Source organism: Zonotrichia leucophrys, chromosome 5, assembly GCF_028769735.1.
Source record: "Zonotrichia leucophrys gambelii isolate GWCS_2022_RI chromosome 5, RI_Zleu_2.0, whole genome shotgun sequence".
Classification (NCBI taxonomy): Eukaryota; Metazoa; Chordata; class Aves; order Passeriformes; family Passerellidae; genus Zonotrichia; species Zonotrichia leucophrys.
Window position 1 is genome coordinate 47,079,880 of NC_088175.1, and position 23,131 is coordinate 47,103,010.

At 37.6% G+C, this 23,131-nt stretch overlaps 2 protein-coding genes across 7 annotated transcripts in view; both read right to left on the minus strand.

Moving 5' to 3' along the window:
• Positions 1–2,919: 2,919 nt before the first annotated feature.
• On the minus strand, positions 2,920–11,348 carry LYVE1 (lymphatic vessel endothelial hyaluronan receptor 1). The gene is made up of 6 exons (XM_064714555.1): positions 11,116–11,348; positions 7,628–7,787; positions 7,382–7,521; positions 4,867–5,166; positions 4,028–4,106; positions 2,920–3,315 (listed from the first exon to the last, which is right to left on the minus strand). The coding sequence occupies exons 1-6, from the start codon at positions 11,195–11,197 to the stop codon at positions 3,129–3,131; spliced, it is 948 nt and encodes a 315-aa protein (XP_064570625.1). The 5' UTR covers positions 11,198–11,348; the 3' UTR covers positions 2,920–3,128.
• A 3,058-nt stretch (positions 11,349–14,406) lies between these two features.
• Positions 14,407–23,131, minus strand: part of IRAG1 (inositol 1,4,5-triphosphate receptor associated 1) — a 96,257-nt gene continuing 87,532 nt past the window's right edge. For all 6 annotated transcript variants that reach the window (XM_064715117.1, XM_064715122.1, XM_064715121.1 and 3 more), the window contains 5 exons: positions 21,974–22,081; positions 20,724–20,791; positions 19,286–19,405; positions 18,536–18,667; positions 14,407–17,571 (listed from right to left, as the gene is read on the minus strand). In XM_064715117.1, the coding sequence (XP_064571187.1) occupies positions 17,331–17,571; positions 18,536–18,667; positions 19,286–19,405; positions 20,724–20,791; positions 21,974–22,081 (669 nt within the window). In that variant the 3' untranslated portion in view covers positions 14,407–17,330. The remainder of the gene's footprint in view (positions 17,572–18,535; positions 18,668–19,285; positions 19,406–20,723; positions 20,792–21,973; positions 22,082–23,131) is intronic.

Here is a 23,131-nt window from a genome sequence, read left to right on the forward strand (position 1 = left end):
TAATGGATCCAGAACAAGTCACAGCACTCAGTGTGTGGCCTCACCTGTGCCCAGTGAAAGGGGACAATCCCTGCCCTGCTGGCAATACTATTATCCATTCTGACACACAGCAGAAGTACTGTATAGAGCTGGTTTGTGTAAGAAAAACTCTGCAATAGCTGGGCTGACAAAAACAGGATCACTTTTCACCTTGCTGCACCCTCAGGAGATGCACGCTTAGTGCTGCACTGTCCTGGATTCACAGTGCCTTCACTCTTAACTATGAGCTCTATTAAATAGTGATTTAAATTATGCTTAATGGAGTCTGAGTGCCTGGCTCAGTGGGATCATCCCAGGCCACAGCTGCTGGTGCAAACCCTGGTCTGCAGGGAGGATATGGGCGGTGGATGTGAGTGGCAAGGGTCAATGCTGGCTGACCTTTTCACAAAAAAACCCAACACCCATAAACGACAACAAGCCATTGAGAAACAGACATCCTAGAACATCCTATGGGTCATGCACATCCTGATGCTGTAATATTTAATTCTACTTTTTTTTTTTTTCTTAATTTTAAGAGGAGAAAAGGAGTAGTACTTCCCCTTCCTGCCTGCTTCTGTTCACACATGGACACACGTACTTCCCATGCCAAAGGCATCCCTATATTCCAAACAGGGATTGGGCTGGACTGAAAACCTTGCTGTGTTTCCTGCAGGCCAAGCACCCCTTTTGCCTAAGGTCAGCAAACATCTGCAACCTCAGTGTGGGAATCTGAGTGGTGTTACCACCAAGTGACAAGAACAGACTGTGCTCTCCTGCTCGGTGGGATGAGTTATTAGTCCAAGGTGCTTGAGCAGCTCTGGCACATCAAAGAGCTTCAGAGCTGTTGAAAAGGTCTCATTAAAAAAAAAAAAAAGCACAACACTTGAGAAAAATCAGAAACATAATGAAGAATTTCTCTTAAGTTTCTGCTACCTCTAGTTAAGGGTTTGTTGTTTAGACACTCTTGGTCTAGCTACTTGAATAAATGTTTCCTGTTTGCCTTGTAGTAGGTGCATCCCTTGCAATTCCATTGAACAATGAGCAGGAATGTTTTGTACTTTCCAATGGCAATGTGACTGAGTTGTGCTAACTACATAGAGACAATATCAAATAGAGAACTTGTTGATTAGTACTTAGAGCTGCCTTAATTCTATACAGAATAGTGTGACAGCTCCTTTAGCCCTTGTGGTGTTGGCATAAATTGTGTAGTGAAATGGAAAGGCAGATCAAACCATGTGCATTGGTCAGGTAGCAGGAGCAAGGTCAGGATGAATGCTGAGTTTTGAAGGTGCATGATAAAATAAGACACTTAAAGATTAAGACAATATCTTATTAAAACAGAATACATGTTTTTTAGCAAGTAAACACTTCAGGGGAAAAAAGTGCCCTTATTTAGCTCTAGAACAGAAGCAACATTGTAATTATCTCTTGGCTGTAGAGAAAAGAATAGAGAAACAGGTAATTTCTAATCTCTAAAACATGGAGAAGAGAGGCAGAAGGAAGATTTTAAAATTTTCCCAAACTACCTGGAATCCACTATGTTTGCCTGTGTCCTCAGGCCCATTTGCTACTCTGCACCTTCATGACTGACTGGTGGCTGTGGCTCCTCCTGATGGCCTTACTTGTGCTGGCTACTCCTCACAGAGCACTTCATTCAGGACACAAGGTGTTACTGTGATGTTTGGCAAGGAGGGGAGTTACTTAACTGGCTGGGAAAGCTGTGTCTAGTGCTGTCCTCTGTTGCACATTTTTCTGCTAAAATTCTGCTGATGGACATGTGAAATGAGCAGTTTTTAGAGCTGCACTGAATCACTTGGAGCCATAAAATATTTCTGAACTATCAAAAAAAAAAAAAAGGCAAAAAGAGAAAACAAAAAACAACCCAGGGAATCTCTTAAGTATTTATAATGTAAGTATAATGCCAGAAATACACTATAAGTCATTACTAGTGGAATGTATAAACACTGGAAATTTTAAAATTTATGCAAATGAAAAATATCCAAGTTCATAACCCAGTATCCTACACTGTTGAAAACACAATATATGTGACCAGTTCTATTGCTAGTTTGCTATTTTAAAAATTATTATTATCTAAGACTATGTTTCTCAAGCTGCCTGTTGAAGGAAGAAAACTTCCTTTGGCATAACAACTTCCTTCAAACATACAGATAAGTTATCTAAATTATTTATTCAGGAAAATATTTGATAAACTGCTAGTGTTGTTATAACAAGTAATTATTTCTGTAACATTATGGTTATATCAATTCTTTTTACCATGAGACAGTTTTCATGAGACTAAATTGTCCAGACAAACATATCCACCATAGTTTATTTTTTAGGGAGTACTGTAGACATCCCATGTCACCTGACACCTTTATTATGAAAGCCACACATAAATACACAAAAAAGATCTCCAGTATAAGTCTTGTTCAAGGATTTTTTTGTCTCCCTCTGTCAAATATCTCATGTAGAAGAATGATAATGGTTTCAATAAATAAAACAGTAACTTATGATACAATGAAGGTATCTGAGTTATCCATTGCTGTGTGTATATACACATCAGCATCTTTGTACCCTTCTTTGGGCATTTGAATGACAGTGGGTTAATCCTTTGAGTTTTTACTCCCTTGTAAACAGAACTGTTTCTTCTGTTTGTAAACAGACATTTTTTTTTAAAGCAGCATGCAACTACTGAATGGAAATAAGCTAATCTACGTGAGGAAGAACTACAGCGCCAGTTTTTATTTTAGGCATTAAGCTAGCAGACAGCCTCCAGCCAGACATAAAAACCTTTTTGTTATATATTGATCTAAATTCCATGCAAATAGTTAATGTAGTGCATGTGGTTAGTAGCATATTCCTAATTGCTTCTTTATTAAAGATGAAAAATGAGCTGTAATATGAATTTGTAGAATTTATTTCAAGTAAATAGGATACCATGTTCTTCTGCAAGAATATTTGTTGCCAAAGATGTAATCATTAAAAAAACAAGGTTTCATATGTTAAAGATGGAGAAAATACAAGTATTTACAATCACTTATGTTTAAAAGCACTGCCAAGTTCTGTGTGCTTTATTTTATACTTCCATCAAGAACTGTACATTCTTTCCTTTAAACTTCTGCTTCTAGACACTTTACTGTGGCCTCAGGCTTAGTTTTACCATCTTCTACCTTATTTCCATTATTCTGTGTTTCCTTCTCAGGTGTTTGGTCATTGGATTTTGTCTCTTTGAGAGTGGTAGTTACAACTGTTTCTTTTTGCTGCTTCTTGTTTATAAATGGTAAGGTTTTCTTGTACCTTTAAAAAGAAAAAAAGATAGTAAAGCAAAAATATTGGGATAGTTTGGTAGTATCACTCAAACAGCTAGAATTAAATTACAATACTCAAGCAGAAGTCTCTCAGAGGATAGTGGCATGCTAGATCATTGTACTTTTTCCAGCAGTGTGCTTTCTAAAGAAATATTTTGTTTTTTTTTTTAAAAACAGACAAGGCATATTCAGGATTTGTGGTACACAATGATAAAGCTGTCTGGGCTAGGGTGTGAGAACTGCACACTTTTTAGTAACATTTAATAATGCACTGTGTTGAAGGTCTAAGTTTGACAAATGAGTTCAACAATTATTTTTTTCTGAGCAAAATCATAGTGCAATAATAAAAACTTTCACCTTGAGTGTGACATAAAAAGAAAAGAGAAGGATAAAAATGGTTTATGTGTGAACTGATGCACATTTCAGTGTTTCTATTTTAACACACTTGGAAATGTTTCACACTAGGCATGACTGACCAATTAAAAGCAGGCAATATTTTTTGTGTTCCTTTTTTATAGCAGGGAGTGGCAACAACAAACTTATCTGCATAAAAACAGGGTTTAAGATTTTTAAAATTTGTGCAGTACTATTATGTTATCATGACTACTTCTCTGTTCTTTAGTATATATTTTAAATATTCAGTGATTGCACTTTAGGAGTTAATTTGCTCCAAAAGAGAAAAAAAAGAAAAGGCAACTTACTTTTTGATATAACAGACTGCTAGAACAACAGAGATAATGAAGAAGAAGATTGCCAGTACAAGAAGTGCAGTGGGGATACCTGGAGATAAAAGTGATACAATCACAGAGTTTTTATTTATGTACTTAAAGCTGATGTCCTGAAGGCTTAAGAACAAAAATCTGGATTCTTCTAAAACCAGCCTCATATAACAGTACATACACATGAACTGAAGAATAGAATGTTAGGAAGATCAAAAGCTGAGTTACTCCTGCGCATTTCTTTCAGGATAGCCTAAAACTGGTGTTTAGGACGTCCCTGACAGATATTTGTCTAATCTGCTCATTGGAGGGTTTTTACAACCTGCTTGGAGAACATATTCTTGTTATTAACTATCCTTACAGTTAGCATGCCTTTCCTCATGTTTGGTCTGTTTCTCCACTGCTGCATTAGGATTGCTTACTCACCTTGTATCTCAAGAACAATTAGCCTTCAAACTTTCTTGGCTTCTTTTGGTTTTAAAGAGCCTGCTGGTGAGTTTTCCATTACACTAAAAGTGTTTGCCAAGATTTTTTCTGAAATTTTTTTTACCTCAAATCACATTAACCAGAAAGAACTTACACAATTTCAACATTAAAATTTATCATAAAGGATGAAATCAGGTCTTAGTTATTCTTAAAACTATTTTTAAATCCTCTGCCCTATAGGCCTTGCTCTGCAAAACCAAAACACTCCTGTTCTGCCTCCAGGTTCAGCTATATCAGAATGGATGGTGGAGCAGCAATAAAATAGCTGTGAACAGTTTGTCTACTGACTTCTACATAAATAGCTCTTTTCATTAAATATCTACCACATCCTTTACCTCCAAAAACAACAGCATCATTCTTAAAGGCCAGGTGGGGAGTGAGCTTGGGAGAGTCAGTGGAGAAGGGCTCCTCTGGCACTGGTGTGGTGGTGGGCGCCTCTGTGGGTGAGAGCGTTTCAGTCACGCACACCACGCGGAATCTCTTTCTCAGGAATTGCCCTGCCTCAGTCACAGCCTCGGCAGACACTGCTGTGATGTTCTCAGTCAAATCAGAGGCTGAAGATGCAGTTACATCACTTGATGCCGTTGATAAAGGAGGTGTAGTTGGGTCTGGTTGACAGGAATTAATCCGGACATCTGCAGCAGAGAAAAGAAATGCATAAAACTTGTGTTGGATGCCAGTTTTGTACTTACAGCACACACACTTATTGAAATTGTTCCTCAGTCTTTCCCTTCTGGAAATTTTTATTTTGTTGTTCACAAAAGCTTTACCCAAACCAGGTAAATATATCCTATTTCAAGTATGTGGTTATAACCTAGATTTTACAGCTTTTATCATTACTCACATAGTTACACACTCCTTTGAGCAACCATGGTACTCATTTTATGATTCCAAACCAATGACTATATCTCTCATGAAAACTACTCAGAGTAATACTGCACTTAAAACCCAACAGTATAACTTCCCACAGAGCAGGGAGCAGCTTAACTGCAGATCCAATATGCAAAAATATTTCAATTACGTTATATATATATGTTCAAAATATATGCATGTACTGTTGATACTTGGAAAATTAATTTGATTTCCTGTAAAAAAATGTAGTCCATAAAAGTTCCAAATAAATCAGGCACCAGTGTAAGATAAAAAAAATGATTGTAAGTGGGGAGGAGAAAAAGATTTGATTGTAAGTGGGGAGGAGGAGATGGGAAGTAAAAAATTTCAGGTTTGAAGAAAAAGAAGTAATTTCCAGAAATTAAATAAATTAATAGAAGTGGATGTTGTCTATATAAAAATGTAGGTGCAAGTGAAGTTTTACATGGAATTGGAAGAGCTGAGCTCTGAATCAGGCTCCTCTCAAAATGTGAAAATTCTACTTTGCTAGTGAAATTCTGTATTATGTAAAGCTATAAAAATTTCACTAAAGTAACAACCAGGTTAACATAAATAACAGGGAAAAGATGTATGTGCTGTTTTCCAAGTGAATCCCCATGGGGAGCCTGATGACGCAGTCACCTTTACAGAATGAAATGCCAAAGGGCAGGGGCTTGACACTTTTTCCACTATGGTTTTTCAAGAGCTTTTGGCAAGTTTTTTTGGCACAAGAAAATTGACAAAGAAATGCCTAGAACAGGCAAAAGTTTGGAAATTAAGATAAAGGACAGCAGAATGTGAAATATACATTAAATGGTTTTCTAACCATTGAGCAAACTTAACTTTCTTCACACACTCTTACAGCATATATGTATTTATTTTCTTTTAATTAAAGCAAAACAAAGCAAATAATTTGGAGTTACTTACTGCCCCTGTAGCATTACCCAATCTACCCAACATTTGCAATGCAGAATAACACATTTCATGCAGTGAATCACCATGTGCCATAGGCCTTCTCTCTACAGCTTTATCCTCAGTCTCTTTGGAGCCTCCACTCTTCACAGGATCACAGGTCTTTACATTTTTGCATTTCCATCTTACGCCTGCTTTCCAACCCTTGTTCACACAGTGCTCCTGAAAACTTTCAGGATTTTTTACATATCCTCTTGCTCTTGTTATCTAGAACTCACTGGCAAATCTAGGAACTGATTATAAATAATAAAATGATGCTTTATTTGGGTAATTATTGGGATATTTGTTATGTAATAACCATAGCTATGAGACACATAGAAACATAATATCTCTAGTTACTTATTTTTAGTTAATACCACAGAAGCCATTAGGAAACAATATTGATCTCTTGTGCTGAGATCTAACTTATTTCAAGTTCTACTGTTGGACTTCAGTCTGTAAATAGCCAGTGAGGGGAAGGGCAGGTCTTTTCACACCTAGGGTGATGCAAATTAAAAAGAGCTGTTGGATTTTGCCAATTAGGAATCTAATTAATTTTATGGTCTCTTGGCAGTTCTGGCTTATAATTTAACTTGGCTTAATGGTTAGACCTCCCTTTATAAAAAAAAAAATCTAATTTTCCTGAAGTACCCCACTCTAGCCTTTTTGCAAGAGTAGACACACCACACACAGATACCCTAGTTAAAGATTCAATCACTCTCTTTTAAATTATCATGCCAAATAATCAAAACATATTAAAAGCATTGCATCAGCATTAAGTAATGGTAAAAACAACTCTTCCTCAAGAGCTTTAATGGCAGCACCACATTATTAATTGGGATTAACTGAATTCACCTTTTGCATTTCTTGGAAGCTTCTGAGCTAAGAACAGCTTAACAATATTTAAGACTGGGGAAAGGGTCAACAAATTACAGGAAATTACTCACTTTTATGATTTTTTTCATGCAGATTTAAAAAATCTAATATAACCCAAAACACACAGACAATGCCGTTGTCATGCTCACATACCTGAGGAATTGAAGCAGTAGAGATGAAATTTTGTATCCTTGCTAGCATACCATTTTACTATTCCAGTTTTTCCCTGACCACATCTCTGGTTGGATGTTATCCGAGGAATAACAGCAAATTCATCTTTCACCCATCCAAAGCTACAACAAAAAGGATCAGTGCTTTTAGTGTGAGGTTTGTCACCAGCCTCAGCTGGGTGTGAAGGTGCTCACTAAAGGTAGTGGGCCACTAACTGATGGCACATACTTGCATGTTTCAAAGCCATGTTTCAAAGCCTCTTCCACTTGTATTTTACTGGCCAGCTCTAGGTTGAATTGATTACATCCATGACTTGCTTCTGAGAAATTCGCTTTCTGATCAAGATAAATTCCTATACCCTTGATCCTGCAAGGTGAATTAATGGAACCTGTAATTAAGCCATAAAATAGTCAAGGTTAGTATTTGAATATTAACATTTATTCCTCATAAAGAATTTAAGATCAAGTGAATTGAACATTTTTTAAAGTTTCTAGCTTGAGGATAGCAGAAAACTAATTTCTAGCATGAAAGACATCTTAAAAACAGAATATCTTTTTTAAACAGAGTAGTCTGAGATTTCAAGTGGTTTGACAGTCATTAGACTAGATATAGCCCTTTTGCTTTCTTTTCTTTTTAAAAATAAATTAAAGCTAGCTGTTGCACCAAGGCATTCATACTGTTATTACACCCTTGTTATTGAGATAGTAAGGTATTTAACAGAAAAGGAGATACACATGTTTTCTCATGGAATTAATATACCAATAAGAAAATAAAAAATATTTGATAATTTCTGATATTCTTTATTCCTCCTAAACTCTTTTGTCTTCTTTTCCTAGCTTTGCATGATGCTTCCATCCCCCAGCCACTGTCAAGTGTTCCATTTACTGTGTTTGGCAGGGAGCAGGAAAAGAAGAGATAGGTGAATTTAACACTTTTCCAGGCAGTTTATGCAGCTTTTTTAAATAGCCACAGCTGTCACACTCTCTGTGACACCTGCACCAGCAAGTGCATAGCTCAGGTTACACCTGCTCTTCTTTCTCATCTGTGTTAAGGGCATAGGCCAAATTTCAGGATTTGGCACAAATAAGGAAAAAGTGTATTACTATTTTGCTTTCTTATTTTACTGGGAGTATTTACTGGGGAAAAAAAGATCCTTTTGGAGTCACATGCAGTAATTGCCCTGTCAAATGAAACATTTCGGCATTTCATTGCAGACGTGTCAGATAACCACCAGCGACAGGTGATACTTCCTTGCTCAATATGTTTGTCAGACTGTACTCACTAGTTGTGTACACTCATGTGTATTTCATAAAATCTGTGTTTCAGAATACAGGCAGTCCATAAACTTTCAAGGCAGGATGAAGTGATGCCTCCATACCCACCCCACGACTTCTTAACAACACAAATTAAACTGAATTTTATGAATGAAAACATAGAACTGGCAGCTAAGCCACTCTTGTGATGAGAAGGGGATAAAGGTGACTAAGCTTGTATGGAGTGCTAAGAAACCACACAGGCTTTTAGCTCCTGCTCCCTCTGGATGTGGTGGGGCTGGAAATGGCTTTTGGAAAATGATGTCTCTGCTGTCCTTAAATTAGTTTAAATATTTGGAAGAGCAATCTTTGAATCAGGTGGCTCTATCTCAGCCTAGAGGGAAAGCCACTGAAGCCTTGAGGAGTCCCCTCAGACAAACTGTAGCTGCATCCAGCCCTGAGCTGAACATAAGTCAAGTCCAGACACCTTGCAGGGGGATGCAGAGAAGCCCTGGTGCTCCATGGAAGTGTGTGTGCTCTTAGCAAGGACTTCAAGTCTACCTTTTTCAGTCTATTATTTTCCTATCTTCAGATATGAGCCAACACAACTTGTAAAAAATGTAATGTTGAGAAAGGAAGCTTCTCAATGACCAACTTCACAAATTTCAAATAAAGATGAGCAGCTGACTGAAAGGAATTTAAGGAAATCTTAGAAAATTACCTAAATACTTGTGAACTGCTACACTCATTAGTCATCCAATTACAGGACAAATATTGTCACATGTGCATTGCAGGACACAGCATAATACAGAAATTCAGTGCCAGAAACTTAGGTTGCAAATTGTAAGAAAAGTGACTCTAGGTTATGGACCAAAGTTGTGTCTTAAAATTTGCTAGGCCTTTTAAAACAAAACAGTGATTTATTGATACATTTTATAAAAGTTATGAATTTCCCACTGTGAGGAAGGAATCCAAAAAGAGAACAGTAACCTCTTCAAGTCTCTACATAGCTCATTAAATCACCTCTGAACTCTGTTCTGAAGATGACTGAGTTATACAGGAGGCAGACTAATCCTTTAGAAGTACATTATCCTTTTTGGTCCATGAGCTGCACATAGCTGTACTTTAAGCTCTGCTCTATTTAGGTAATCTAGTACTGGCACATTCTGCTCCGTATTTTGGTCTTGGGTTAAAAATTTGGTTTACTGAAATAAGTGAGAAGACCTAGACAGAAGAACATCACAGCAAGACAAAGTTACCATAGAACTGGAAGAAAATTGTTCAGTTTTTGTAAGCTGTGGATGTTGGCCTTGATGTGCATTAGATCTCTTTTGGGTTTTTTTTGGGGGGGGAGCTGTTGTTTTTCTCTTTGCCTTGTGTCTAACCTTCACTCTGATTTATTAGAGTTCCCTTTGGCTGCTGGTGTCAGGGAACAGCAAGCATGAGGCTGCTCCACATGGAAGAGGACAATGAGTACAGCGTGACAGGCACAGTCCCACAGCACCTCAGCAGCACCACAGTGGGGATGGTGGCAGGTTTCATTGCCACTCAGAGAGCAAGACAACGAGTCAGACACCCAGAAAGTCCCTTTGAGAACAGCAGGAGATGGCTCTACACATGCCTGAAAGTCTGTCTTGGAGACAAGGTTACCTACAGCCTAAATCCAGAGTGCCTGTGTGAAGCCCAGACAACAAATCACTACAGGAGGGGACAGGACATGCCACAAAACAGCTCCAAGACAGCTGGAGATCAGCCCTGAGCTCAGCTGGAGCCATGAGGGTGCATGAGAAAGTGTCCCATGGAAGGGCACTTCCTCAAGCTCGCCCTTTCCCCGGTGGAAATTGTACAGTGTTGGTTTTGCTGGAGGACACTACTGTTGTTAGGTACTCCAGTCCTGTGGAATTTCAACAGGACTTGAGTATCTAATTCACTCAGTCCAGAAGTCTTTCAGTAGGTGAAAAAAATCAATTGTCTGCAATAACTGTATATGTTCGTTAACATAAATAGAACAAGCATTAAGTCCTTGAAAACCAGCAAAGCATCTGGAGGCATTTGGTGTGCATTGACCTTCTGCAGATATCCCAGCAGCTACTGCAGGAAGGATGGATTCTGTCAAGTTAATAATGGAATTTGAAAGAGAACTGGTGTCATGTTTTGCTCTGGTATTTAAAATGATACAAAATGAAGTTACATTTCAACGGATCTGAGCTTAATCCTAAATGCCATACCAGATCTTTGAAATAAGCAGTTTTGTAGCATTTAGATTCAAAGGCTTCAGCATTTTCAACAATGGAACTAGATCAACAGTGAAAGTTTCCCTATATCCCAGTTTTTGTTGCACTGTATTCTCAAAACCCTGTGGCTTTCTCTGCCAGAAACACATTTACACACACTCATTCTCCACATTTTTTTGGTAAATCCAGCTACTTTTTTCAAGACTTTAAAAAGTGGAACTTTACATACCTGTTACAAAGTAATTTTGAGCCAGGAATGTCATAACCCAGATGAAAGACACTGCTGATGTAACTCCAAGATAATTTGCCATTGCCACCAGCTTGGAAAACTCAGAAAAGTAGGAAATTCAAGGTAGTTTGTCTCCTGTGCTGAGGCAAGTTAAGGTATTGGATGCTGTCAGATGATGAGATGACTTCTGGAAAGCAACTCCAGCTGTCAGTGCAGTGCTTCATAGAAAGAATGGCAGAGGCAGCGTGGTGGCTGTCCCACTGCAGGGCGAGGTCACGGAGCGGAAATCCCTCATCACCCTTTCCACCAGCTTTCATGTGGGATTGCTGGAAAATGTCACTGCTGCTGATTCACAAGCACAGCTGAGGAAGGGAGATAAGGCTGTTACACTGCTAAGTCAGTAAACACTTCGAAAGAAGGTTTTCTTTTGCTGTTTTTTCCTGTTTTACTGATGAACAGATCATTATTCAGTTTGTCTATTCATCTGTAAATAAAACAAATCTTCTATTGTATCACAATATGCCACACAACATTTTTCTTTTTTATTGGAACTGGACGGGCATCCATTCCCCATTGTCCTATTTGACTTGATGGAGTTTTACTTTTTTTTCCTTAGAGTTCCAAAGCAAAAGTAGTTCCCATAACACAGAGGTAATATGAAACTTATTTTTTAAGAGATTTGCAGATACACTACTGTAAATGGGATTCCTTGAGACCATAGGTACAGAGGTTGCAGCCACTTCAAATCACTGCTGCCTTCTGTGACATTCCAACAAACAGTGATTCCCCTGGATTGATTCAAATCACAGATGGTCCTCACAGCTATAATTTTAAAAGTTTCAAGAAGTCTTAGATTTTTTTCCCAGAGGTTCCAATAAACACAGAGCAGGAATGGAGTTCACGGTATGGGCTAATTCCTTCCTTTAGTGTCAGTCATGTCTGCTGTATCTACGTTATTCCTGACAGATGTTTGTCTAACCTGCTCTCAAAGATTTCCAGTGGCACATTCCTAACATTTCCTCTAATGCTCTTGTTCAGTGCTTCACTGTTCTTTACGGTTCAAAGGTGTTCCCTACACTAACTTGACTTAGCTATTCCCTGGTACAAGCCTATCACTTATTTCCTGCTGGAAATGGACACGGAAGATACTTTACTCCCTTATGTTTTGCAACTATTTTATGTTTCTAAAGAGTTATGCCTCTGCTCCCAGTTTTCCTTCAGCTAAGAAACCCCTGCTGCCTCACTCCCTTGCTCCATGTGACACCTTGCCAATGTCAAGACTAATAAATAAATTGCTTTATACCTGCTTTACAGTTCAGAATGGTGTCAGTCTTTTTATTTTTGCAGCAGTATGATCTTCTTACATCATGTTTAGCTTGTGATTCAGCAAACATTTAGATGTCCAGTGTCTCCAGGCTGCTTTCAGAGTCCTATAAACACAAGTGTAACAGTGTAAAGCTACCTCTTTAAGCTGTGGTTTGCATTTAGAAAGTCCCCAGTCAATATATAGGGTATTAACTTTTAATGGGGCACAAGCACATCTCCTGCAGCAGCATGTAACAGGGTTATTAGGTGGTGCTCTGTAACACAGACAGGGCCTGAAGAGAATGCTGGGGGTCAGTGAGATCATGTCTCCATTAGCAATGACGGAATGAAAATTAGGTTGTGTTTGGGCTGTGGTTTGGAACTGAATTTGGTAAAACTCAATGAGATCTTTAGACAAAGTTCTAGCTCCAATTTCTGTTTCCCTCCCTTATTGTGCTGTACTCACCTGCTTCTACAAAGCCATGGCAAAGTCAGATACTGTTATCAGACTTAGCTCCCGCTTGAAGAAGGCTGTAAGAGGATTCACTGGCATTTACAAGGTAGAAGCAGAAACTAATTATTAGTTATTCTGTAGGTCTCAAGGACTACATACTGTGGTTGTAAAATACTGAGAACATTAAATGAAATCTTTCCATTGAAAAAACTTACCTTGATCTGCTAAGTATTTCCTACCATGAAAATTAATAAATAGCTGTGTTTCTGGCATTTTAAAATTGCATGCTACTTGTCCTGCCAGATCGTAACATTTTGTACCATGGCTAAGTTCCCTTAGTCAAACTCTTGATGTTTAATAGGATTTTTAGCTGTAAAAATGAGATAAACATCTTTCAACACCAAACAATACAAGCTCCTTCACAAGGTCTTCCAGATTAGGAGAGGGAGAACAGAATTTTAGAATGACAAAGCAAGACTGAAATAACTTTGGTTTTTGTGTGTTTCTTCCTTTTTATAGTTCAGCTGCTCCAAAACTGTGTGGAAGATCACTTATCTGGACTGTAACAGTACAAAAGGTCTTTAACCTTTTGGTGTGTCTTCTTCATAATCAGTGTGGTAAAAAAAGCAGATCTATGCTGAATGATTAATTAGTCTTTGACCGAAATAGTTATTGTAACCTATATGAAAAATTCCCGACCTTTTATGCCAGCATGTTTTAAAATGCTGATGAGGATTGCTAACAACTTTTGATAAGGCAGAACACATGTAACTGTTCTCTACAATAATTTCAAAAGGAACCTTGAAATCTGAACAACAGTAGAGGAAACAAAAAAGTTGTTCATGTAGAAAATTCAAATATCAGGGTCTGTCCATGGAAACAGTAATTCTTTTCCAGGTTGTTGATGTCCCAGAGTTTGTCCCTGGGGGGACCATCAGAGATTCAGAACTTTAGGACTGACTCCTACCCACTGTCAGGCAAGTCTGCTCCCCACTAGACTTCCCAGACCTCCCAAGTCCACGAAGCAAATAAAGACTCCTGACCTTACACTCAGAATCGCTGGGTTACAATTTCCCTTGTGGCTCCCATGTTCAGCCTCCTCTGGGACATGTGGCCTCCCCCGAAGCAGGAGTTAAACTCTCCCCAGGATATTTCAGCTTCCTCTCTCAGCTGGTTCTAGGGCATGGCAGGGATGATGATGATCCTGCTTCCAAACACTTTCTCCATTGACACAGGAGTTTGTTCTCCTCTTCTGTACCATTTTCCTGAAGAACTGGAAGACTAAGAGCAAGATCCTCCAAGCATGTAACAGTGTAGACAAGGCAGGACTTATTTCATGAGGACACAGCCATCAATATGCAGACACAGCACCCCAAATCTTTAAGGTAAAAACACTGAGGACTTTGAAACCATAATTTTATTTCAAAACTCAAGTATGTGATACTATACAGTACAATACCAGCACACTTGTGCAAAATCTTACAATATTACAAATTTAAATATGATACACAAAAATAGTGCCCTTTTGAAATTCCTTTTGCTAGAAACATTTGTGCTGTGCAGGAGAAACCATAAACGTGTCTTGTTAAAGCATAAAAATAAATATTGCACCTCAAGAAAACTATTTCAGTGTTAATAGCATAAATAATAGGTCTGTTTCTTGTTATCTGATGTGATCTTTGAACACAGAAGAGGCTGTTTGGCTTTTTTTTCCAGATAAAGCAAACTAATATCCAACAGATAAAATTATAGCTAGAATAGTTTTTGAGTTTAATCTAGTTTCCTATTAAACAAAAGGTGTTTAATTAAATAACTGAAAAATACAAGCATAGCTATTTAGTGTGCTGTTAGTCATTGTGGTTTGTTATTTTTAGTGGACAGTTTGCTCAAAGTAGTTATAAAAAGAACTTTTTTTTTAAGTAAACTTTATCTTCATTTTTTCACCCCCATTAAAATCCCTTGCCTCTTTCAGTTCATTTGTGGCTAAATTATACTCACCTCAGACATGCAAGTAGTTCAGCTCAAATCAATACAACTACTTATGGGAATTGTCCCTTTGCACTGATTCCACAAAAAGCTAGTGGGCTGAATTTTAAGAGAGGATGGAGACCTCATTCACCCACTGACCAAAAAGACCTTTTCATATGCTTAGCAGTAAGCAATTAGAGAGTTCTGTTGATATCAACAACTTTCCATGTGTATTTAAAATAAGTTGTTGGACTCACAACAGTGCAGAAGTAAATAAAAACAAATTAATTCAATTACAGGCACTGAATTATTTTTCTTCAGGGCAGCCCAACATTTCCACAATCACATAAATATGTGCCATAATTTTTGGCATAGAAAAATCTAAATATTTAGGAGAAATTACTTTCAATTTTATTGCCTTATTAAGATACCAATGTTATTTGTAAAGAATCATAAGTTAAAGAAATTGATTTTAGTACAGTATTCAAGAAACAACTGACAAGTTTCTTCAAATACTCAAAGTACATGAAAGGTCACAGTAGTTCTTCATAGTCAGAAATTCTAACTAAACCAGATTCCAAGTAATTTGCAAGAAACCTTCTCCTTATTCTTTACCAATAGCAATTTTAGACCAAATCACACTTCCCCGTTATCCTTTTTGAACTTCCTTAAGCACACTATTCCTCAATATATATACTTTAAAATAAAAAAACCCCAAACTTTTAATTGCTTATAGACTCTCTTCCCCACCCCCTAAAAATGTGGTAGTGGTCTGCTTTTTTTTTTTTTAATTTTTTTTCTTTTCCCATATAAATATCTTCTAAGAAACACATGGCCAACAAAAATTCACCAGCAGGATATTTGTTATTAGTGCCAGGTATGTGAACTAAATTTCTGACTGAGTTAGAAACCTATTTTCTTTGACAGTTAGCTTAAAGTTCAGTGTTTCCACCAAAAGAAGACAGGACAATATTGACTGTATCAGAACTGAAATTACAGTACTTCATAACACTCTTATCCTTCTGATGGGAAACAGACCCATTTCTCAACCAGAAAATGCCAGGAGGATCCAGGACAGGAGTGCAATCAAGGGTCCCACTGGATTTGCCATTGTGGCCATAGCTATGGAGAGACAAAGGCGGTTCACCTTCCCTCAGAAGTGGTGCTCAGCAGGTACAAATGACACCCCTCCACTGACACACATTTTGGTCTCAGCCCTAAGTGCTGGGTTTTGTACAGGTAATGCCTTCATCATTTTCAAATTACTTGTCCAAAAAATTCAGGCTTTCATATTCCTGTGTAAGAACTCACAACTCCCAAGTAGGAAGAACTGGCAAAAAATCTGGGCAAAAGATGAGCTCAGCTTTGGAAGTGTATCAGATCAGTTTTGGTCTTGGCATCAGATTCTGAAAATGAACTACTGAAAACATGCAGTGAGCTCTCCTAAGGCCTCACTGCCACCATGGCCTGATTCATGCAGGCACAGGTTGGGTTCTGGCTGATCTCAGAGCTCTGCTCCTGCTGCAGATCTCAAAGAATGCCTATTCCAGTGTTAGCAAGAGGGCAGAGTCCACTTGCTGTAGTCACCTCTGTACAGAGGTTTGAAGATATTTGTTTTCATTTTCAATCAAGAATTGAAGATTGCTTCCCATGTCCAAGACTGTTGTGTTTTGGGCTTGGGTAGCACATGGACCCTTCCAGGCAGCTACCACTTTTGGCTGTAACCAGTACTGACTCTGAGTGGCATACATTTATTTTTGGAGACTTTTATATAGCAGAAGTTTCCAGACTTATTGGATGATATCAGCTGTGTCACCTATTTCACCGAGACCCCATTTTAGGTTCTGTTGAGTACCTCATTTAAAAAAAAGTGGTGGTCCCATTCTTAAAACATATCATAAAAAGCATTTATGCATGTACTTAGCATTCCATTTAAATAATCATATAGATAATTTCTCTTATAAAATGACTTTAGCAGCAAGGCATTTGGTCTTAGAATATAATTATATTCTTCCATGGAAGTGCTTCTATTTCTGCCCAATAGTCATGAATAAGGAAATGAATTAGCCTCTTAAAACCCAAAGGACTAAATGCAATTAGTACTTCAACAATCAACAGTAAATTCAGGAAATGAAAAGTAAAGCATTAACTGCAAATGTGGGTTTTATGATGGTCTTCAAAATGTCAATGTCCTATGCAAATGATTCTTTTAAATGTCTTGCAGGTTGCTGATTACTGCCACAACCTTACCATGATTCAACACTACTTTATTTCTACAAGTCCTTGACAATAAGAGGACAGACAGGATTATTGATCAGATTGGCATCTTAGTAAGGAATGCTCACCATGGATCCCTGGTGGTGTGGAGTAACTCACTTGCCTAAGGCATCAGTGGAGCAGCCACAGGGATGACTAAGCACTACCTTTCAACACAGTGCTCTACTACACAAACTCGCTCAGGGACCACAAGGGCGTGGCTGTCCCTCTGTTATTCCGCGCGTTGCTGCTGCCGGAATCCTGAGCTCCACCAGGAATACTGCTGGGCCGCAGAGCAGCTGGCCTTCCCTTCAGCTGCCTCTGACTTTTCATCACAGGAGTTGTAGGAGTGGTAGATTCCCAACACCACAGCAAAAATGACTATTGCAGCCACCACAAGCCACACCACGTTCCAGTGTTTGCACAGTTTGGGGTACAGGATATATAAATAATTAACGATGACTTCAAGTCTGCTGTAAAATGAAAAGAAAATTATTATATATTAATCAAATACAATATTTTCATCTTGAGCTTTTCAGTTTGGAAGATGCCATAGGTGGCACCATCTTTTTTCCTTAGACAAACATCTTGTCAAAGAAGAATCAAACTGTAGAGTTCTTTTACGGAGACCTGAACACTCAGATATTTCAACTCCAGCTATTCCATATGAGTAATACTTGTGAGACAGCTGGGGACTGTAAACTTGACTCCTATTTTACCCACCTGTCAGCTGGCAAATCTCAGAGCTTGGTACCATGCAAAGTCCTGCACTGTTCATACCTTGATCAACTAAATTAAACATTGGAATATGTGGTAAACATTTCATTCCAAGAGTGTCATGACTAATGAGATGGTTGCTCTCTGAAGGCGGCTGAAATCTCAAACCAACAGATGTTTATAGCTGTAATGGTTATGGAATGGAAAGGAATTCTTCTGGATTAGGCAAGGATCCCTGCCTTAACCTGGGATTGGACATATTACTGGCTTTGGCCAGCATTTAATGCCTCTGTAATGTACAGACAGAGAGCACTGGGTGCAGATGGATGCAGTGTCTCTCCAGTGACAGGAATGACACCCAGCACCAGTTCGTGCTCCTGATTACAAACTTTATAAGGCAGTACATATTCACAGAGGGATACATTTTGGCATCTAAGGAACTTTTATGGACCATTCTTTTACCTCAAATCAGAACCAAACCCCAGCAAGATGAAGCATCTCGATGTAAACATACAGCTTTAACTGAAATATCAAAATCAAAAGTTTTGTGTTTTGCAACTATCTTGTGTTAGAATATTATTTTCTGTGGAAATACTGTTATTTTAATATGCTTCCCCAGGAGGAAAACATGGCAAAAGGACAGGATAAAACACTTGCTTGGGTACCACAAGTAGAAAAAAGTGGCTTCTCTTGTATGGACATATTACACCACTGTCTCACCTGCTTTTCAGGTTTTTTATCTCATCTTCATTTTCACTTTCTTCATGTTCCTCATGACTTTGTTTGGGTGTCTCTTCATCGTCTTCCTTCAGTTCCTGAAGTTCTTTGGCCTTCTTCAAGGCTTCCTGATATCTTTATCAGATAAAACATTTCTTTCTTAGCATAGGATGTATGAGCATGATCTTATTTAATGAAAAACTAGCTTTATGTTTTGTTACGTGTAATAAAGCACAAGTAGAAGTGTTGCAGCACCTGAATAAGAGTAAAAATTAGCTGAAGGCCATGAGTAAGGCACACAGACAGCCACTCTTCCTGAACAGAGGATTGTATTAGAGCTGATACCAAATTTATCACTTTGAACAAAAAAGGAGGTTGTTCTCCACAGAGAACAATTTCTGTCTATTGTAAAGGAGCCAATAAACATTTCTCTATAGCTCTTCATCACTTTGAATATCCTCTAGATACCTCTTTTTTTCCTGGAGAATAAATGCAATTCAGTGCTAAAGTCAGATGGCATACTGGATTCTGCAGGAGAGGATCAAAATTTGTCTCACTCTTCACATAATGCAAAATTCTTTGCTCGACATTCAGAAACAGATCCCAAAGTTTTTAATTGCCCCAAAACATGCTCTGTGAAGTATTTTGTGAGATCAGCAACATAACTACTGTATTTAAAATTAAATTTTTAAATCCTATGTCCTCATCTGGTAGCACATATTTACAGGTTTAGTTCACAACAGGTATTCTCACCCCTTGTTATATGCTTCCTCTTCTATCTTGGCTTTAGTTTCAGGACTGATCTCTTCCAACCCACTCTGTGTCAGCACAGGAGTTGAGGTTTCACAGTCAGGTTCTCCATTTGACTTCCCACTGCCAAGACAAAAGAAGCAGACAGATAGAAAATAACATCAGGGAAATGTGTTGTATTTGGAGTATGCTGCAGTTTTGTGAGTCATGATTTGTCTTTTTTAATGTACATTGGAGAAATGAAATGTCTCTCAAAAGAAAAAACTGGAACACAAGAAAAATATTTGTTTCAGGATGTTGTGATTTAAGAACAGTAATTATTATGTTTCTAAGGTAAGAAAACTATCATTTTTATTCTTCTTTAAAAAAGAAAAGAACCTTTCTTACCTGGCTCATCCACGACATTTACTTGCTATTCATAAAAACATTTCCCTCAACTTTCTAAAACTCATCTTAGAAATTGTAACCTGCCACATAAGAGGAACATAACAGAAGTAATGTCAAATACCAATTCAACAAAACATTGGTTTTGTTTGCCTTTTATTTATTCTCCTGTGCTGACTTTCCAGAACTTTCCTCAAGTAAATTTTGGAGCATTTAGCCTGAAGATAAGTTGGTTTATATTGCTGTCTTCCTGCAGTGATCTCCTATCATTTATCTGGGACAGAAAGTTTAAGTGATTGAAACATGGCAGATCTATCAAAGTCAAGGTTTAATGAGCTCAACAATGGATCCCATTTCAACTTCTGGAATCTCATCCTTTTCACAGGCCTTGTTTTCCTGGCATTAAAATAGTTCAATCTGATAGACACAATCTGTGGGCAATGGATTTTCTCTCAAGTCATATTAACAATAAACATTATTTTCACTTGGACTTTAAACAAACCATGAGTATAAGCTGGAAGTGCTTAAACACACAAAACTCTGCTGGTCTGGGTAATTCTACACCACTAGACCAGCTGGCCCATGCACACACACTTAGGCTCAAACTTGAATTTCAAGTTCTGCCTCTGTTACTTGGTAACATGATTTGTTTTCCTAGGTGTGAAATATTGATAAGGTTTTTTTGGTTGTTGTATTTTCTCACAGAAATTCTGTGCAGTTTCAAAAGTGGTCTAGATCTTGCAGAGTTCTTTTGAATAGTAGCAGCCAGTGCTGTGGTTTCCCATTTTTGTTTTCTCAGTTGTTGCATACTTACATTCTTAGTGAAGCACAAGGTAAAACAAGGACATAAGATAAATTTTGTCCTGCCTCAGCACTAATCTAAAATACATGAAATTCAATATTTTGTAGTCATGTACACGTTGAAAGCTTTTAATTTGCATGTTTAAAGCATTCTAACGACTAGTAGGAATATCACAGTATTTCAAAATATGATTCTTTAAATGATAATTTAGTATTTTCATTTAATAGTTACTGAGATGACCTAGACAAAACTCACTTTTCTAGAAGTGCTGGCAGAGCAGGAGTAGATGTTAGGCTGCTCCTTCCATTACTGGGTGATTCAGACTGTAAGTCAAGCATAGCAATAAATGTTACATTCATCAATCAGTTAACATTCATGACTAAATAATTTAATACCAATTAAAATTTATTAATTAATTTCAAATGAGTGTTCAATAAAATAACAAAGGCAGTGTGCTGCTCAGGTTTCCTTCCCATATTCATAAGCACAGTATCTTTAATGTGGTGCTTCCACATTGCTCCAATTAACCAGAGCAAACAATGGACTTGCACACTAAGAATTTTCTCTGACATTTCCTTCTACCCTGTTTATTTTTCCCCAGAAAATGTTCTCCTTCATATATTGATCACTGAACATTAAAATTATTCTCTTGCTCCTCTCCTATTATCCTAAGAAGATGCATTTATTAGCTGAGTTTTTAATGGGAAATTTTAAATAAAAATAATTCATAATAAACCACGGCAAAAAACCAATTGACTCTGAGTACATAATAAATAAATTGTAGAAACAGATGCTTTTCTTACAAGTAAAATAGATAAAAAGATTTAGCTTCTCAGCAAACCCCTCATTTAAATAACCCTATATTTTAACAGAAAACTCCATAACTTTAATTGTCCCATCTTAGGCTCATCTCTGAACAGTGAGCATGTCTTGCAGGTTTTCTCCAAAGCATTTGTATGGATTTATTACGTTCAGATTAGAGTTTCATTTAATTTATTAAAGTTTAACAAAAAAAAAAATTCAATATAGAGGCTGATGGCTCCAGTGATCCCAGATCATCACAGAACCTCTAAATTGCTACCAGGTACATTTCTGTACATTAATTACATTTATTGCTGTTCAGTGGATTTTTGGCAATGAAGAACAGCTGTCCAGCTGTGTTCTGCGGTTTCTGCTTGAAATTTCTCTTCTACAGTGTACAGCTATTTTCATTATTTCTTTCCTGTGTGTTAATTTAGATTAAAAGGCAAATTGCCTCACCAATGTCCAGTGCCTGTGGATCAGCAGCCTGCCCTATTCAGCTCTTCCCAGAGGGAATAATTCATGGAGGTAGATTGCAATATCCCCTTACACAATAGGAATTACCTCTGTCCACCCCCTTCAGGATGGAGTCAAAACAAGTTAAATCAATGAAAAAGCTTTCATTCTACAGTAAGTATGGCTTACCCCTATGCAAAAATAGTTTAGACAAAAAGTGGTAACTTTAAAATGTGGGTTTTACTTACCAGGGATGGCATAGTAGGTATAGGTGAAGCTGTTGGTGACTGACCAGGAATGTTCAAGGAGTTAAATTTAGGAACAACAGCAACACTGACTCTCCTTCGAGGCATATTCTGGAAGAAACAACAATTATTTTTTCTACCATACAACAAGACAGAATGAAGAACAATTCTGTGGGTTAATTTGTGGGGCAAAGGTGTAGGTCAGTGTCTCCTTTGGGAAAAGGAGAGTTGGGAGCAAAAGTAAAATAAAAGGTCATGGTTTTTCCCAGAAATTCATCTTGTACTGCCTGGTATGGCAAGTGCTTAATGTGGAATGAGGTGTGACACAGAGATGCTGATGCTTTTCCCTCCATGCTGAAAGCCCAGTTTAAATCACCCAACAGAAATGTTCTGAGTTTATATTGTCAGCTCTTATCATAGGCCTTTATCTTTGATAAGCAGATGCATAATGATACTGGGGAAAGTGCCAGTGTCAGTGACTGGAAATAATGAAGTTACACATAAAACTCTTATCTTTCTATGTACCTATTATGGTATACTGTACCCAGTATGATATATTAATTACATGTAAACATTAATTATATGTTAGATAGCATCATGCAACACTGCTTATCTTTCCCAAAGACCATAAAAATTCTCTTATGCCAAACACATGCTAATTGCAACAATATATTCTAGCTCAAGTACAGATTATGTAACTTTTTGCTGTCATTTGGTAAGTAGCCAAATGATCAATCCTATAAAATCTATGTAAAATCTATGCTTCCAGCTAAGTAAAAACATCAAAACACTTATTGTATCTAACAGGTTTGTTTTAGTACATATCCAAACACTTCTAAGATTCTGCTCTTTAGACAACTTTACAGGAGAGAAGTGAACAGAGCTTTAGTGAATACTTAGGAGTCACTCCATTATTCTGGTTCTAGACAAAACCAACCATACCTATTAATTAATGACAGTTTCATTTAATGTACTCCTGAAAAAATACTTTGGGAAGTCTGCAGCCATGGTAGGAAGTCCATTCTAGTGTTTGGCTTCTTTTTTGTCTCCTCTCTATTATTTGGACTCATCCCTGTTAAATTTAGTCTTTTTTTTGAGACCTCTGCTTCAACCTATGGAGTTCTCATTCTGAAATCTCATCTTGCCCTCTGCATACTCTGT